We start from the raw sequence: 19,771 nt of genomic DNA on the forward strand, positions 1-19,771 counted from the left end.
GGTAGCTCATAAAAAGCTGATGGAGAATGGAAGCTGTGAATTGCATTTTTTAGCTACTCTTGCTCAAGAGTCTGGGGTGTGGAAAAACCCAGTATTGCATGCAATTCTTTCCCAGGAACCATTGGATAAGGAAAAAGGTAAAATTTGTAGAAAGAGAGAAAATATATCTGTCAAAATATAAAAATGAGCATGTAATAATTTTGTGAAATCTTATTTTAAGAACATCACTTTTAAAAATTCTCTTTAAGTAAAATTTCCTTTGAAGTGCTCAGTGCATTTGTGTTTGATTCCATTCATCCTCAAGGTTCTTTCTTACCCGTCAAGAAGGTCAGGAGAGGGTGAATTCAGAGAACCTTACATTTGGAAGTGACCTTTTAGGTCTTCTACAGGAGTACTTTAAGTGGTCAATTTTTGCTTGAATGCTTTGAGGGATGCACAGCTTATTTTACAGAAACTTAAAAAGAATGGAAAATGATTTCTCTAGACTCACAGTAATAAAAACTTTGGTCTCAATTCATGTTTCATTACTCTTAACACTAGAGCCCATTGCCCCGTTCTAGATTTTCTTGCTAATTTATAATCATAGCATTTTGTAGATATAGCATTAGAAAGAAATCTTAGAGGTCTTATAGTTTAACCCTCTTATTTTACAAATGAGAAAAGTGAGACTCAGAGGGAAAGTAACTTACCCAATGTCGTTCAGGTAGTAAGGGCAAACCTGGCAATTGTACACAGGTCCACTAACTCCAAACCTAGTACTCCACTACCTCCATCTTCAATGTTATTTGCTTTAAAGATGTCCCAACTGGATTTAAGTAATAATGAACCCATTTTCAAGGAAATTGAGTGGCATCATACTCAAAGTAGGTTGCAAAGTTACTCTGTTAATAGGAATGATTTAGCCATTCCACAAATTGCAAAGAAGCTACCAATCTGCTTTGATAAAAGAAGTTCCCCGGGGGGCTCCCTACATACATGAAATTAACATCTGGTCAGAATAATATGAATGACACTATGTCAAATTATTATGAATACATAACATACGTGTGTCTATACAGTGTATATAAAGCATGTAATTGTGTCCTTAAGGTTTTTCATTTTGCTAAGTTTAGTGCAGCTTTTCTCAAAAATTGGGGGAGAATAATGCCCAGATCCCCCTCTTAGTAGTGGAACTATGAGGAATCTGTACTTTTCTGTTTTTGTTTTCTGTGGGATGGCATTTTTTTTTTTTGCCTTCTTTTAGGATTCAGTGTAATAAATGTTTTCAGTGTAATATTCAGATATTTGAATGACAAGCCCTTTTCTGTTAATAAAAATTAAGAAATTAGTCTTTTGAATATCCAAGGTAAATAGTTAGCTATACACATGAAAAATCTAGAGAATTCTGAAGCCTTTAATTTTAAAAAACAACACATTTGTAAAGTTTGAAAGTAAAACTAGAAACATATTTTTTCCTACTTGAGGAAAGGATAGTGATTGGAGCAAGGTCCAAAGGGCAAATTATAATTGACTGTGATACTCCTAATATTTCCTAAAATCTAGTCACTTGGTCTAACCCCCAAAAAAAAAAAAGTATCTCCTTTTAGCAAATAAAGTACACTTTATTTTTTCCAAATCCAGAAATGTTCAAGATTTGAGACATAGATTTACCTAAAAATAGGGTACGAGGATGATTTAGTGGAATGAACCCTGGATTGTAGTCACAGGTTCTGGGCTGAAATCCTGACTCTGTCTCTTAATACATGTGAACCTTGGGCAAGTGACTTAAACCCTCTGTGAGGGTTTAAATCCCTTTTGTTTCTTCATTTGAAAAAAATGAATGGGTTAGTATAGATGATTTCTGAAGTCCTTTCCAGCTCTAAATCTGAACCAAAGCAATTTAGTTTACACACTCACCTCAACATATTATCTTTCAGTTTCTCTCCTTGTCTTTTGTTCTTTTATCTTTGTGTATATGTTTGCCTCTCTTGAATGTTAACTCAGGGTAGTGTCTTTTTGGAACCTTTGTTATTCATTCAGCCTAGCTGGGGAAATGAGTTTCCTGGAGCAACCGCCCCAAAGAGCTCTTGAAGTATTATCCCCTCCTAGTTCTTATATCCTCCGAATTAAATGTGCAAATGCCATGTAATTCTAAGTGGAAAAGCATATTTTGAATTCCTGTGGTTATATTTTAACTGTACGGTAGCATTAAGAGAATCATTTGTTATTATCATTGAAATGTTGATTTCCCTCCTTTTTCCTTGTTTCTTACCCTCTTTTCATCCCACCCTTTAGACCATAATGTAGAATTGAATATTTTTTGTTGTATTTCTTAAATTTCATAGCTCCTCTTCTTAATAATAGCTGTCGTTTATATCACATTTAAAGTTTTACTTTTATATACATTGTCTTTTGAGTCTCATAAGAGCCTTCTGAAATAGGTATTGTAGATATTATTATCCTTATTTTACAGATGAGAAAGTGAAGTGGCTTATCCATGGTAAAATAATTCTTTAGGTCTTTTGTAATTTCTAGTCCAGAATCCTTTTTCAATATACCACACTACTCTGTTATCTTAAAAAAAAAGTGATGACCTGAACAAGTCATTAAATTAAATTTCTTTTTATATGTCTTGAATTAATATTTTTTTGTGAATTATTGACTTTAGATAGAAAAAAAATTCCATATCACGATGATAGAGCCACTTAAACTCAATGTATTATAAATATATTAAATATACTAATATAAATATATTATGTATATAGATAATACTTAGATATTTTAATATTACATGAATACTGTGCTGGAAATTTAATTTAGTTTAAAAAAACTCTGAAATTTCCCTTAAAAAGTTCCCTGCATTATCTAAGTATGTATTTAATGACATATATTCTAGTAAGTACAAGTTTTTTGTTAAAATTGTTAAAATTAATTTTGTTAAATTGGATTTAAATATTTTATTTAAATTTCTCTACATCAAACTTTATTTTCAGGTAATCATTTTAATAAAGCATGCAGTCAGTACATGGCTCAGCACATTTAATAATTATTCTGTTAAATATCTTCTTTTAGATAAATTGGTTGATATCTCTGTACTTATTTATTAGATTAGCTGAAACAGCATGCTAGTTCAAAGAATAATGGAACCTATGGGTAGGAATAAGACTTCATTGAATCCCCCTTTACTTAAACAAAAAAATAACCCGTAGGGTATTTTAGGGATTGATATTTAGGAAATTGTTTTATGAATTGGAATTTGAAGACACCAGATAATCAACAAGTAGTTTTTAGAGTGCCTACTATATGGGTTAATACCTTCTTATGTTACTGGGGATAGAAAGAATGAAAATTAAGCAGCCTCTGGTATCAGGGAGTTTACATTTTATCAAAGCATAAATTAAGAAAATATTATAACAAATAAAAATTGTATTTATTATATACGTATAAATGTAAATAAGTTTTGTGAAATGCACTATTGATAATGTGACTTCTCACTTCTTATGATTTCCTTCTCTTGGAAATTAGCCAGTAAATCTATACTTCTTGATACAAACAAAAAAGTGATAAGGCACCCTTACAGACTAGTGAGCTTTTAAAAAATTTCAGTTTTGGTGGTATTGAATAAAATACTATTTAGTAAATTAAACAATCAAATCGCAAATACTTCACTTGGAGCTAACTAAATCTTGTTCCCTAAACTCTGAATTCTTCTTTCTTCAAATTTAATTAAATAAAATCATAGCTCCCTGTGCTGTAAAGGCTGTGATAAAAACTATTTTCTTTAAATATGTGGGGGGAAAATCCTTTATTTATTGAAGGGCTAAAATGATCCCAAGTAGAAATGAATGAATGAATGAATGAAGTTAAATCCTTAAAATTTCAGCTTTAGTTGGAACTAAACTAACCTTTTTCAATAGTAACAAAATTAATATTCCATTTTTTCTACATCATTAAAGTTTTATGAATTATTAAAGGTGAGTGAAATAAGAACATTTCTTTCCATTCAAATAGTAGTTTTAAAACTAATAAGATGTACTTTATGATATCTATCAAACATTTTTAAAAATGCCTAAAATAGGTCAGAAAAGTTTCTTCCTTTGGTAAAGTAGTTAGGATGTTGAACCTAAAGTCAGAAAGACTTTTAAATTCAAATCTCACATTTGATACTTTGTAACTCTATGTCCAAAAGACATCACTTAACCTCTCAGCCTCAGTTTCCTCATTTGAAAAATGGAGCTAATGCTGACAGCACTTCCTCAAGGTTTATGTGAAACTCAAAATTAGTTAATCCTTATAAAATATTTTGTAAACAAATGTTCTTAATATTCTGTTGTCATTTGCTCCAAAGAAAATGACTGAGGGGTCTCAAATATGTAAAAGCCAACTTAATTTTTGGGGGGGAACTTATTTTTGGTATATCTAACTTGTTCAGTTTCTTACCTTAATTTTAGGATTTTTTTATCATGAAATATGATGTATCCATCTTGCTGTTTTAAAATGTTTCTATTACTTTTTACTTGACAAACATCATCAGTCATGATGATTTCCATGTACGCAAAGAAAAGAAAGGACATTACATGAATTCATGATTATTTTGTACAATTCAGCTCACTTTTAAAATAGGAGCAAGGAGCATGAAACTTTGTTGAAAATATTTAGAAAAATATATAAAATACTTAAGTCCCATTTTATAGCCAGTTAAGGAAAAGAGAATGAGAATTGGGGAAATAGTAAGGAGATAACTCCTGAACTGGGGAGTAAAGAAGGAAAGGGACTGAGAATAGAGAGGCAGAGATAAGTGCTGGTATTTTTATCTCACACACCCTTATAGTTAACTTGAGTTTTAGATTTCTAATTAGGTTATCACCTTTTATCTCTCTCTTTTAAAAGCTGATTACTTGTTTAATAACTTAGGAGCTCCTTAACTGCTTCATAACAATCTGTATGGTATTTTTGCCAGCTTACAGCCAGGATGAACTTTACCTTTTTCCTGAGGGCTAGATTTGTCCTGTAGCCCAAAGGTTATTTTTTCCCTTTTCTTCAAAACCTTCAATTAATAACTTTAATTTTACCTTCTTATTTAAATCCACTTTTCGTGACATTGATTTTCATTATAACAATTCCTCTTTGCTCATTTTCTCAATCGAGTTATCTTTTTTTCAGTTTAGAATTTTAGAAAATCCAGCTATCTGTTTGGTTGACATGTTTGCCATCTCTCAAAAGTACTTCTTTACAGTGATCTCATCTTGAGCCTTTGAAGGATTGTTTTGAAATAATTTCCGTCTTTTGTGCATCTCTAGCTTGCCTTTTCAAAGCAGATAGAATTAGAAACTGAAGCTAATATCTTTGACTTATTTAAAGCCAAAATAGTCATTTTTATTTTTATATTTTCTTTAAACTTCTATTTAAAATCACATTGTATTCCCTATGTGACACTAAACTAAATATAACACAGGAATTAATGACACTTTTTCTCTTACAGATGTTTGAAAAACTCTTGCCCTGTATACCTATTATTTTGATCAAACTAAGTGTTGTTAACATTTATTTTATTTGTTTAATCTTTTAATTTCTTGAGTGAGTTAGATGTGGAAAAGATAAAAGGAAAATGGGGTCAAAAAATTTAGAGGAGGAATAGAAGAAAAGAAACCAGAAAGATAACAAATTTTGTAATAATATCTGTATGGTTTGATTTTTATATATTGACATTGTTTACTAGAACTATTTGAATGTATGGACCTAGGGCATAATCAATTAGTGGCTAATGACCTGACCTTGACTTGTGCTACTTCGTATTTTTGTCAGTATTGTGGATGAAGTCATAAATGGGATTGTTATCATATTTAAAATTTACACAAAATTAGAATAGGCTATATAATGTGCTCCATAGTTAGGTTACAGAAAAATCTGATGGACCAGAGCAGTGGGCCATATTTATAGTAAGATTAAATTGAATGGAGAAAAGTACAAAATGAGATTTATTTTACAGGAAATTCTTATTAAGACATAGGTTGGACCTAATAACCATTGCAGTACTTTCCTTGATCCAAAATTCTTTCATTCTTTGTGATTACCGACAATTCAGACAGGGAAAAATGGAAAAACCAAATGCATGAAAAATGCCTATTGTCCAGGCTGAAACAGAGAGTTGAGTGGTCTGTCCTCTGAATTATTACATTATTGCATACACCTGGGAAGAGCACTGCAGATAAGACTCAGAACTGAATAAAAGGAAGAAAACAGTGGTTGGCATTTGGTAAATTGCACAATACTTTCAGCGATCCCAAGGTGTGCCCGAGTACAAAACCACATCTTTTTTTTAAACACAAATGTTCTCCAGGTGATATGCTGTAGGTGACAAATCTTGGAACACCACAATCTTTAAAGAATCAAAGTTGCAGGTTGCCCAAAGGACATTGGAGAGCTGCCTAGTATTGCCGGGTATGTTGTAGAGGGGATTCTCATTCTGGTACTTTCATATACAGATTGAACTAAAGAGCCTCAGTGATACCTTCCAAATCTGAGATTTCTGTGATTCATTTAGTTTTGAAGGTGAGAAACTATGTTAAATAATCAAGACATTCAGAACTTAGTCATTATACTAAAGTGTTAGAAGTAGTTCACAAAATACTAAGAGAAGAGTAAAGAGTAAATATCCAAAGGGAGGGGAAAAAAAAATTAGTACTAGGTAAGTATTATACTCCATTTGTAATTAGAAAAAACAGCATTATTTATAGGATATTATCACTGCAAAAAATATGTATATTTTATGTTATCACCATAAAGTTTTATATATTAAGCAAAAAGTTTCTCTTTGTAAGTGATTAAATATACCACTGTGAAACCAGATGGTTAAAAAGGGACTTCAAATAGTTTGTCCCCTGAGAAATAAAATATACAGAGATTAACAATTATAGACTCGACCCCTTAGGAAATACGACTTGACCAGACACAACTGCATGGATGAAATAGGACTTGAGTTCTTAGGAAGAAAAGCATTTCATATATCTAAATGAAAACCACAGTTTAACACCTTCTGAAATAACCATATCCACATTTATGTGACCATTAGGAATCTCCAAAGATTCCAACCCAAAATGCTGTTACCTAGAGTTAACTATCATGCAGGTAAAAGAACTTAGTACGGTTTTGGACACCTTTAATGTAGGATTATTTATACCTTTGTTAAATTAAGTATTTCAGAATTTATTACAGTGTCTCATCTAATTGTAGTTGACAGAAATTACTAATGACTCTTTAAAAATAGGGCCTCTTCTTAAGATCAGGAACTTATGGGGGAAAAAAAACTTGCCTAACAGTTCAATGGCAATTGCAAAATATTTTTAGTGCTGTCTAGCTTTTTTGGCTTTTAAATTCCTTGGGAATATTTGTATTTCAAATACAGTATTGTCAAATACAGTATTTTCTGTTAATAATGTGTTATGTTTTGTCTTTCAAAGTGAATGAATTTTTAGCCTTTGAGGGTCCCATCTTGTTGGATATGAGAATTAAACATCTAATCAAAACAAATCAGTTAAGCCAAGCTACTGCCTTAGCAAAGCTGTGTTCTGACCATCCAGAGCTTGGTGCAAAGGGCAGTTTTAAGCAAACCTACCTTGTCTGTCTCAGTACAACATCACCAAATGACAAGTTAATTGAAGAGGTAAGTATATTTTCTTTACTGAGATTGCTTCTAAAATTAGAGGCATGATTTTTTTAGCTATTGTTAATTCAGGGGGTTGGGGGAGAGGTCATAAGGTTTTTGTTTCTCATCCTCCAAGTTAGTCATGGGTTAATTAACTGTTTATAGATCTTTTGTTTGTTTGTTTGCTTATTGATTTTTAGATAGAGGGAATTCCCATAGTCCCTCTGCTGTATATAAATTTTTTTGAGCTGCTATTTTAGCTGATAGTGTTCTCTTAAAGAATGCAGTCAAATTATAAGAAAGATGTGATAAAAAGTCATTATTTTGTGTCAGACTGAAGTTATCTTCAGTTTGTATGGTTTTGAGACACGTCATGAATTTAACATTCAAAAACTTTGATTAAATATCTACTGTATACAATGTAATATGCTAGTAATGAGGATGAAGGGTAAGTAAAATACAATTTCTGACCTCTTAAGACCTTACACTTCAGTTTTTACGTATCTCTCCATTTTTTAATACTTCCAAAGTCATTGTACAGAATTTAAATGACCATTTCCCCTATAAAGGATGTTTTTCTTTTTAAATAAAAAAATAATTTGGACCTAATCTGAATCTTCTCTGAGTTTTTATCATTCTGATATAAATTATTATTTCCCATTGGAATTAAAATTGCTTTAAGCAAGTCATTTTAATTCTCTATAACTCCTTCATCTGTAAAATTAAGGGATTGAACTAGATAATTTCTGTTCTCTTCAAGCTCTAAATTCCATAATCCTATGATCCAATGATAATTAAGAGCTTAAAGTAGAGAAAGAAAGTTATTTTACAAAATAATTAGGACATCTGTTTGAAGTAGGAATTTTTTTTTCTGTCATCAGATTATATACCCAATTCTTAGGTGAAATTGGAGGAATTTAACATTTTCTTGAAAATTTAATTGAATTTTGAAACTCGAAAAATTACTATTTAAACAATAGAGAAAACTTGAAAGCAATACCTAAATGGGAATGAGAAATATTATGGCATAGTGGATAGAGAACCTGCCTCAGAACCAAAAAGACTTGGTTTATATTCTGACTTTTCAGTCTCCTTTCCTGGCTTATCATTCTTATCACACCCTTTCCCTAACTGTGGGTGTTCCCCAAGATTTTGTCCTTGTCACACCTCTGTTGGTAACCATTGAGTGTCACAGCCCTGAGCCATTTTGAGACCCATGTCACCAGTTGTTACCTAATGGGATATTCCAACTGAATATCCTTTAGAAATTTCAAATTCATTATGTCTAAAATTGAATTCATTACTTTTCCCCTAAATCTCTTTCCTTCTTATAATTTCTCTGTTTTCATTCATGGCCCAACCATCCTTTAAATGTCTTAGGTTTGTAATTTTGGCATTATCCAGGACTCCCCACTCTCCCTTACCTCATATATCTAATCCGTTGCCAAATCTTGCCATTTCTACATCCATATCTGACCCCATCTTTCCACTCCCACAATGGCTAGGCCATCATTACCTTTGCCTTGTTAATTGCAGCACCTCCTTTATTGGTTCCCTCACATCATGTTCATCTTTCACATTACTGCCGAAATAATTTTCTTTAAGCACATGTCTACTCAGTACACTCCAATGGCTTCTTATTGCTTCTAGGATAAAATATAAATTCTTTCATTTAACTTTTTCCTCATAACCCTATCCCTAACCTTTCCAGTCTTACTGGACATTAGTCCTCCTACATTCTGCTATTCAGCCAAGCCAGCCTTTTCTCTATCCTGCACACATGACATTCCATTTCCCATGATCCATCCTATCCAACATGCCTTGAAATGTGTTTCCTCCTTTAACTCTGCCTTAGAGAGTCCCATTTTCCTTTGAAGATGCATCTCTAATAACAGCTTCTGCATAAAGCCTTTCTTGATGCCCCCAATCTGCTAGTGTGCTCAACCTTGTATTTAACTACTTTGTATGTGTTTGTATTTATGTTGCATATATTAGTATATGTTCTTGTCCCTTTCATTAGAATATAAGGTTCTTGGAAGTAGGAATTGTTTCAAATATTAAATAAATGCTTGCTGATTGATTCTGTGGTTGTAGGCAGGTCACTTAACTTCTCAGTGTCATAGCCAACTCTCTGAGTTGCAGAGAAGGTGCCCACCTGCACTGATGGAACAACTCGTGCTGAGATCCTCTGTACCACTGAAATCACAGGTCCAATTTATATATTTTAAAGGGTCCAAGAATAGCACCATTTTGACCACATTCTATACTTTCATTTATTTACATCAGTTTCTTAAATATCTCCAGGTTCCTAAGTAGCCATTCTTTCTCACTCATTCATAGAAATAAATTTTTGTCTAATAAGTCTTCCTTTATGAAAAGTAATTGCAAACCCTTTTGAGCAGACAACTCTTAAAAATCCTTTTCCCTTCCTTGCTATTGGTAATGCTTTTTATCTTCAGCAGAAAGCATAATTGTAATTTATTATCTGAAGACAGTAGTCTGAAAACAGAAAGGTAACTCCAATCCTTGAAATCCTTGTTCCCTTGACCTTCTACCATTCCCTCCTGATGTTCATTCCAGTCAACACACCTTCTCTGCTGTTTTTCCCAAACTCCTTGAATGCATTATCCAAACATTATTTCTCCCTTATCTCACAAATACTTCATTTGACCTAGTCACCACCCTATCTCGGATACTGTCATTCATTCTTTTTACCTTCAAGTAGAAATCTAGTGGAATAGGTACACTAAAAATGTATGCAATCTAACTTCAACTAGGTCCTTATCACTACATGAGAATTCTTTTATTAACTCTCTACCATTCCACCTACAACAGCTTACTTATGAAGGATTCTCCTCTCAAACTCCTAATTGTACTTCCTGTCCCCTCACTTTGAACAGATCGTTTCATTTCCTACTTTACCAAAAAAATGAAGACTTCTTGATCTAAATTTCTTCCATTCCTTCCCTCTAAATCTCTCAGTATCTTCAGTCTCCTTTCCTGCTGTCTCACAGGGTGGCTATCCTCACCCCACCCTTCTCTTCTTTTACTTTGCTCCATTGTTAGTCTAATCTTCATTCTCTCCTCTATTAACTGCTTCCCCCTACCTATCTGGAACCAGCTGTTTTTGTTTCCCTTATCTGCTACTAAATCTTCCCTAGATGCCCACCATTCCCTCAGTTCCATCTTACCATTTTGTTCTGCAGCCAAACTTCTATGAAGAATAGTTCTACCTACTACCATTACATCTGCCTCATCAACATATACTCCCCACTCTTTTCTAGTCTGGTTTCTGTCCTCCCCCTCTAAAATGTAACCACTCTTTTTAAGGTCATGACTCCTGATCTTTAAAACTATTTTTTTAGCCCTCATTTTCCTTGACCTCTCTAGAATTTTACTGTTTTCTTTCTGACTACTACTCTGTTTCCTATCTTGGTTCTTTATGTTCCTCATATGTCTTAAATTAGGATATTCCCCAAAGATCTGTGTTTGACCTTCCTCTCTTTCTCTACATTATCTCCCTTGGTGATCTCTTCTACTCCTATGATTGCAGTTATTGCTTTTATCCCTATGACTCAAAAATTTGGGTCTTCAACCCCAGCCTCACCCTTAAAACAACAATCTAGTATCTCCAGCTGCCTAGTGGAGAGATAGATAGACAGACAGACATAAAACTCCCTGGATAGGCATTTCAAACTAAACATTTTAAAAACAGAGCTCAGTATCTCCTTAAAAATTTTCCTTCTCTGTTTCTCTTCCTAGTCATCTCCTATTCTTCACTGTCATCCACACATCATTATCTTACATCTGAACTACCACAGTAGCCTGCTGCTTGGCTTCCCCTGCCTCAAATCTCTCACCATTTATATCCAGTCACCTATCAAAGTGATCTTGATTCCAGGTCTTGACCACGTCTCATACACATGCGTACACATACAGCATTCAGTACACTTCCTGTTGCCTCCAGAATCAAATATAAAATCTGTTTGGCTTTTATAAGCTTCTCTGGCACTTCTCATCTTTATAGTCTTATACTAAGGTGCTCCTCTCCATGTAATCTCTTCCTCAAACAAAACACTGTATTTTGACTATACATTTTCAATGTCTGTCCATCATGCCTGGAATTCTCCTTTTTTACCTATTTCCTAGCTTCTCTTGACTTCTTCCAAGTTCCAGCTAATTTCCACCTTCTATATGAAACCTTTCCCATTCCTACTTAATATTAGTGCTTCCCTCTGAGATTATCTTGTTTATTCAGAGTTGTCCGTATGTTGTCTCTTTATTAGATTGTGAGCTCCTTGAAGATGGGCATTATTTTTTTGCTTTCTTGGTACCCCCATTACTTAGCACAATACACTGAACATAATGAATATATTAGTCAAAATGTTTGTTGACTAATATATTCACTCAGTTGCTGCATCTCCTCATCTTTACCTCAGTGGCATCTCACACTTCCTTCACCTTTCCACCTATAAAACTACCATGATTCAGGCCTCCATCACCTCTAGCTCAGAGTATTGTAATAGGCTCCTAATACTTCCTTGATTCAAACCTCTCCCCATGCCAGTCTGTCCTTCACATAACTACCAAAATTATTGTTCTAAATTGCAGATTTGACCATCTCTCTCCTTTGCTTGATAAGCACTACTTGTTCCCTATTAACTAACGTATAGGATCAGATATAAATTCCTCTTTCTGGCATTTAACCACTTTACCACTTGGCACCAATTTCCCTTTCCAGCTTTTTACATTTCTCCTTTTTATTCACCCCAATCAAACTGACCTTCTGACTGTTTGTTACTTATATGCCACACTTCATTTATTATCTCTGTCCCTTTGTACTTGGTGCCCCTCATGTATGAAATGCCATCTTTCTTCACTTTTACCTGTTACAAGCCCAGTTTCCTTCTAGATTTAGTTCAAACAGCATCTTCCACATAAAACCGTTCCTGAGAACGTCAGCTGCTAGTGTTCCCCCTTGAGAAAATCACTTCATACCTATTTTGCATATAACATGTTTTCTGATAGAATTTATGCTTCTTCAGGGTTGGGATTGTTTCATATCCCCAGTGCCTTGCGCAGTACCTGGTACATGATATGTACATAGTAAGGGTTTGTTGTGTGATTGATGGTCATGTTTTTTTCCTTTACCTGCAGTATCCTCTCCCTCTTTGTCTTTTGAATCCCTACCCCTTAAATCTTAATTCAAATGTACTTGTTTTCAAAACTTCCTTGAACATATAGGTTTTCCTACCACATAAACCTTTATGAAATTTGTGACACACCTCCCTGATATGCTTACTATGTATTATTATATACCCTAATTAATGTTATATGTGCTTTACATTTCACTAGGATATTTTTTTTTCTTCAAGCCTACTCTGCCCCCAATAAACAGCCAGAGAATTATAGCAGCCTATGATTCAGAACTGAAAGAAAATTTTGAGATAATCTAGTCCCTAATTTTTGTAGGTCATGAAAATGATTATTACAAATCATCCATCAGCTTCATTATATTCCCCCAACCTTTTTTTATTTCTTGATAGATAACTTATGAATTTATCTACACATTGCAGTGTTTCACCTAACATACTTAGCAACCTCACTCCCATCCCAATTAACCATCTGTTTTATCCACAACACATCACATTTAAATGTTTATATACTTACTTGGTCCTGTTTCTCCTATCAAGAACTGGCAAAAAGAAGAAAGGAAATCAAAGATGTCATAATATAGCAGGGACATTTTGGTGATAATTTGGGGTGTCAGAGTAACAGTTGAATTTTAATAGTATATTGTATAGTGGATGTCCAGAATCTCTCCTCTCCTTTTACCCTTTAGAATTGATGCAAAAGTATTCTTTTCTGTCCTTTCCTTTGATTAGGTCACTACTATACCTTGTGTAAGGCTCTAATTTCTTACCTCTTATATAAGAATGGAATTCTTGTCCATCAAATTCCTTAATTTACACCTTGCCTAATTTAATTTTTATCTACTTTCAGCCATTCCCTGCTACTCTTTTAGCTATCCCTGTTCATTACCACAGTTGATTCTCATATTTTTTTAGCTTTGTCCCAGGGTACCCCTTTTCCTCATCTGTTCACCAGTCACTCTCCCTTTAATATTCAGATAGTTCTTGAATTTATACCTTCTTCGTGAATTGGTCTCAACCTTTGGATATACTACTTAGATCTCACATATTATTCTCAATCAATAATTATATAGGAGAAACCTATATCAATGGTATAGATGATGGAGGATATAAAGAAATGTCTAACTGAACATATCATGGAATATATGAAAATTCTCTACCCTGTAGGTATAACAGATCTAACAAGGCCTTCATTTCTTCCTTCTACAAATTAACTATCTGTTTCTTGGGTAGCCTTTCTCTGAACCAGTTTTCCTACTACAGCCCCCTAAAACCAGAGTAGTATCTAGTGGTAGTTCTTGTTTTCTCCTTTCACCTGCCTAATTGCTAGGAAATTCAACAACTATTTCCTTTTAGGCAGTTAGGAGGGAAGTGTAAACCATCATCACTCTTGTGCTTGCTTCCTCCTGTCAGAGGTAACGGAAGTTAAGAGGAGAAAAGATCTGGCTGACAATAATAGGAAAGGGATTCTAGGGGAACAGTTATTTCAGAAACCTAAAATTTCTGGATCTACTGTGGAGAAAAATGATTTCTCTACAGATCATTTGCAGTGACCACAAACCAAGTGGCATTGTGGTGGAATTCTCTTATTGTCCGTAGTAATACAGTTATTTATATGACTGTATGTTATCATGTTGCATAAATTTGTAATAAGTAGGATTATATATATTTAACTGATTTTGAATGCTTGCCATGTATGTACAGGATAAAAAGGGTTTGTTGGCTAAGTCCTTTGCAAACCTTAAAGACTGTATAAAGTTGTCATCATTATCATGATTTAGATTTGAATCTGATCATGCATTCTGTCTGAACCCTCAGAGTGTGTGTTCATGAACTGGCTTTGAAATGGAGTGGGAGGAGGTCCGGTGAAGATCTTTAGGAAACTGTCAGCAGCACCTCTAAAAAGTTTTTTCATTTCTCCTTGTCCTTTCCACTAATAAGTAAACAACTTGTTAGAACACTTCTTGTGTTTTTAATAGCATACTTTTCACATAATAAATACTTAGGTTCTTAATGACTTAAAATCCTTTGACATAGATGTTTCAAAAAAATATTAACTTTTAAATGTACGTGTTTTCTTTCGAACTATTACCTACTAGGGGTCTTTAATGAACCTATTTTAATGAGGATGTAAGTATATAATTAGAATGTTACTTGTTCACTTTTTAAAGGCCTTGAAAACAATTGATTTTTCTTAAGTGTTTTTAATGTTGGCCTCAAGATCAATAAATTAAGTTCAGGGCTTAACTTCCATGGTTGTAATTAGTGGCATCTGAGTTAATGAGATTTTACTGTTGGATGCTAAGCAATAAATTTCTAATAGAAATTCTGTAATGGTAGATTAGGTTAACATGTATCCAAATATAAAATCTTTTATATGTGTATTTTTTTTCTTTAGATCTCAGCAGTTGATTGCAAAGATGCACTAGAAATGATATGTAACCTGGAGTCTGATGGAGATGAAAAAAGTGCTCTGGTTTTATGTACTGCATTTTTGTCCCGCCAGCTACAACAAGGAGACATGTATTGTGCCTGGTGAGTTAATTATTTTTTTAAAGACCAGTTTCATCAGTAAAAACAGAATGGCAGCAGTAATTTGGAAGATGTATTAACTAGATGAACTATTTGCTTTTAAAATTCTTTTAGATTTTTTTCAATACTGATCAGTTATAGATAGTTATTACATACTTCTTTGACACTGGTTAAGTGCTTCACTTTAAAATTGCTTATGTTTCATTTCATTTTAGTAAATATTTATTACGTATCTACTTCAAAGTACTGTGTGAGGTTGCTGAGGCAAATACAAAGATTTTTAGGCCCTATTCTTGGTCTCACAGAGCTTACAGTTTGCTGGAAAGAAATTTTCATTCAGAAAGGCACCCAGGATTGTTGGCATGCTGACCTCTTTCTCCTCCTGCTAGTAGTCCTTGTCTTTTTACTCTTGACATCCTGTTTTGTTTTTTTTCTCTAGCCTCTACTGGCTTTGTTGCTATAGGGAAAACAAAATAAATTAGAGGACATATTTTCCTTCAAGGCCTTTAAAATATATCATAATAAAATTTTAATAATAATTATAAAGTAGATTTGAATGTATACAGTGTAAATGGAAGGAAAAATTAATAATCAGACCATATCAAACATAGCAGATAGTCAGTAAATAAGCTTCCCCAGATGGATCATTTCAATCCAGATCTTTAAGCACTAGAAAGGAGGCATGGTTTGAGAGAAGGGGAAACAATGCATTTGGAAGAATGGGCTCTCCTAGGGCAATAAAAGGAAAGGGAGTAAGCCCTGACCAGAACAGATAAAAAGATTGGCTAATGCTGAAGCAGAATACTTCTGACAGAACATATATGATGTGATGTTTAATTTGTAAAAGACTTTGAAACCAGATTTTTAATTTGATATCCAAGAGATACACTTTGTAAATTCTTGTGTAGGAGAATGACATAATGCAAGTGATGCTTGAGAAAAATTGTCTTAAGAGTACAAAAAATTAAAGGATGGAGAAATTAGAGATAGAAGAATAAGCTAAGTAGCAAATAGAACGACTAAAGGATCTTAGCATTGGGAAGGTCATTAGAGATCTAGTTCAAGCTCCCACCCAAAAGCATATCTGTGAGGTCATAAGGCCCTTCTAGTGCTTGTCAGAAAGGAAAGGATCAAAAAGGTGTTGCAGAAACAGAAGTGACAACCTTGGTGTAATAGATTGCAAAGGCTAATGATATCAAACTCACTAATGCATAAAAAAGGATCTCTATCAGCAGCACACTGACTTAATTTTAAAATGTAATCTTGTCTATGTTTTATTGTATTTTTATTTATTTTGTTAAATATTTCCCAGGTGCATTTTAATCTGGTTTCTGCCACATTTGTTGAGGGGAGCATAGCATGTTTGATGCCTTTGGTTTAGGATACACAAGAGAATAGGATTTGGAAAGAGCAAAGGGAAAGGCATCTCAAACAGATTTTGACAAGGAGGAAGAGAATGCCATTGATAGCAGTGGATAAATTAGGAAGTAAAGATGGTGGCTGCAATTTTAAACATTTTCAGTTTCAGGTGAAAAAGGATACCCAAATGAAGGCAGACAGTAGAAAAATTAGAGGTAGGGAACTAAGGAGAAGTCAGGACCAGAGACCAGAAATGTAGATTTTAGAGTTATCTGTTTATGCATTGGAAACATATTAATGTTTCTCTAAGGGAATGAATTTAGAGGGAAATGAGCAGAGAATCTAGAACTTAACCTTGTGAAAATAATACATGGTTGTGGGTAGGAAGTTGTGGCAAGGAAATGGAAGCAGGAGGACAAACTGTTCATTGCAGAAGTTAGCCCTGCAAGGGGGAAGATAAAAAGTAATAACTCCAGGTGGGAAGAAAAGTAAACTCAGAGCCAAACCCCAATCCAAGGCTACTTAAATTTTTCTTACTTTGTCTAAATAGCCCTTCACTTCAGAGTCATTGGTGTTGCTGCCCCTCTCACTGCCACTAGTCATTACCTGGCTTCTGAGGATCCTTGATTTCCCCAGATAATCCTGGCTTAGGCACAAACACAGACCTTTCATTGCCCTTGTTCACCTAAGACAAAAGTTGACTTGTCAAAGACAGCTTTATTAACAACTGAAGGGAAAGGTGAAGTAAGGCAACTTATTATCAATTGCCTAGTTACAGAAGATAGTCATAACAATTTTTTCTGCTGTGGGTCATTGCTCTTGAAGGAGAAAAATTGGGACTGTAGTTAGAAAGGGAAATGTGAGAAGCCTACATTCAGAAAAATCAATTTGCGTCTGACAAATGTAATTATTTTATTTGAGATTAAATTAAGTGACACCAGAACACTTTCATTTTTTTAAGTATTAGACTTAATTTTCCCATTTTGTGATGTATTTCTTTATAAAATTGTTCTGTTTTTGTTGTGTTCTTAATTATTACTGGTTCCTCTATTAAAGTTACCTAATAAGAATAGATTTCTACTTTAAGGTGTAAGCATTTAAAAAAAAAACATTGATGACTCACCATTTTTTACCATCATATTGCCATTTCAAATATGGATTATGAATTATCACTAGTTTTATTTATCCATGCAAGTGGCAAATGTTTCTTTCTCGAAAGTAATACCTCTGTGTCTGAATTGGGAAACTATTAGGTTGTTTGCTGCTTATGACTATATCATGTATTTAAAAAAAAAATAGAGACTATTCAAATATTAATTTCACATAGGGAAAGTAGAAGATGAAGCCAGTTTTATATTTGATTTCACAAACTGAATTAGCATGGCCCCTTGCTACATTCTTGCATCATCATGGTGTTGGGGTTTTTTTTACTTCCTTTTAGGGAACTGACTCTTTTTTGGAGTAAATTACAACAAAGAGTGGAACCATCTGTTCAAGTTTATCTAGAGAGGTGTCGTCAACTTTCTTTGTTAACCAAGACAGTCTATCACATTTTCTTCCTGATTAAAGTTATTAATTCAGAGGTAAGAGTAATCAACTGTCTTCAAAATTACATAAATCATATTTAATAGATGACTTTATTATTGACACATATTTTTCCTTTTAATACTTATAAGGTGCTTTGGCCATTGATTGTGTTCTCAGCATCCTAAATAAGCCAGTATATTTCACTCTTGAAAACTGGGGATACAAAGGAGAAATACTATGGGTGAATTGCCCATAGCTTTAAAGAAGAGTTCATATCAAGACCATATTTTAATTACTTTTCTTATTGGGTGCTTCTAGGCTTTTTTAAATAAAACAGAAGGGATAAGGAAGATTGTGCTTGTTCTTTCATTTAAGAATATTAAGGGTGGAAATTTTCTAACTGGAAATAATTAAATAATTTGAACTTAAAGAAAAATTAAAATGATATAATAAAAATTTTATTTTAAAGATTACCCAGAGTGAACTTTAAAAAACCAGTTTATTTAAGTTATTTTGTAGAATACTATTCTAGTCAGGAATGCAATTGCTTTCGGAGGAGTTTTTCTATAAACAGGGAGATTATCTTCTAGAATGCTAACATTGCATGGAATCAGTAACCAGAGTACAAGATTGACTTTTCTAAATTTTATATGCTCTTTGTAATTTATTTGAAAGGGGAAAATAAGAAAGTCCATCCCAACTCCATTCAACACTTTATCTCTCCCTTCTCCCCCCCAAAAAATCTTAATTCTTGTTCTTAAAACTTTTATTAACTAAGGGAATAGATCTTCACTAATCAATTCTAATATCATTTACTTTCCTTTTAAAAAGGAATACAAGGAGAAATTACTATTTCTATTTTTCTTTATTATTTTACAAGGTAAAGAGTCTTAATGCTTTGTGCAGTCATATTATTCTATCACTTATTCCCAGTTTTTATTCCATAAAGTTTGTAATATCATGTTTTATGATACCCTTTCTTTTAGTTGATGTAATTAATTTCTTAAACATTAACATGCTGTTTTAATTTATAGTCCATCCCCAACTTACAAAATACCTGATTTGCAAGCAGCCTGTATAGTAAAAATAGAGGCTGAGCACTGGCTTAGCCACTCAGGAGTAATTTTACTTCCCTGGCCTTCAATTTCTTCACTCATAAAATGAGTGTTAGATGAGTGATACCTAAGGTCGCATCTATTCTGATGTTCTCTTACCTATAATTTACAAGTGATCCACATATAGAAACAGCTGTTATTCCTGTCTGCACCTTCATTTTCATTTTTTCCCTCTTCCCCCAACAGAAAAAATAAAAACACTGTAACTGGAGAAAAGAAGCAAATAGAGTGCTAATAATGATCCTAAAGAAATGTAGTAATACCATGGAAGGTCAGCAAAGGAAAGAAAAAAGACAGAAGGATTAAGAGATGGCTAAGAGAATAGCTAAGAAAAAAGTCCAATTAGGTGGTTTATCAATATCATGAATCATCTGGGAAGTGCTGTTTTTGTTGTTTTGAATTTGTTGTTTTTTTATATGAAGAACCATTAAATAGGCTTGTTTGCTTTTGTGACATAGGAG

The 19,771-nt window shown here is 33.5% G+C and overlaps 1 protein-coding gene across 5 annotated transcripts in view; it reads left to right on the forward strand.

The window, feature by feature from the left end:
• The window catches only part of ZNF292 (zinc finger protein 292), a 148,574-nt gene that overhangs the window by 67,353 nt on the left and 61,450 nt on the right, over positions 1 to 19,771 (forward strand). For 4 of the 5 annotated variants that reach the window (XM_072642766.1, XM_072642768.1, XM_072642769.1 and 1 more), the window contains 4 exons: positions 2 to 137; positions 7,440 to 7,642; positions 15,176 to 15,312; positions 18,110 to 18,251. In XM_072642766.1, coding sequence (XP_072498867.1) covers positions 2 to 137; positions 7,440 to 7,642; positions 15,176 to 15,312; positions 18,110 to 18,251 — 618 coding nt within the window. Of the gene's footprint in view, position 1; positions 138 to 162; positions 6,421 to 7,439; positions 7,643 to 15,175; positions 15,313 to 18,109; positions 18,252 to 19,771 lie in introns of those variants that run through there. The other variant, XM_072642767.1, reaches the window with a different exon arrangement.

This window comes from Notamacropus eugenii, chromosome 2, assembly GCF_028372415.1.
Source record: "Notamacropus eugenii isolate mMacEug1 chromosome 2, mMacEug1.pri_v2, whole genome shotgun sequence".
NCBI lineage: Eukaryota > Metazoa > Chordata > Mammalia > Diprotodontia > Macropodidae > Notamacropus > Notamacropus eugenii.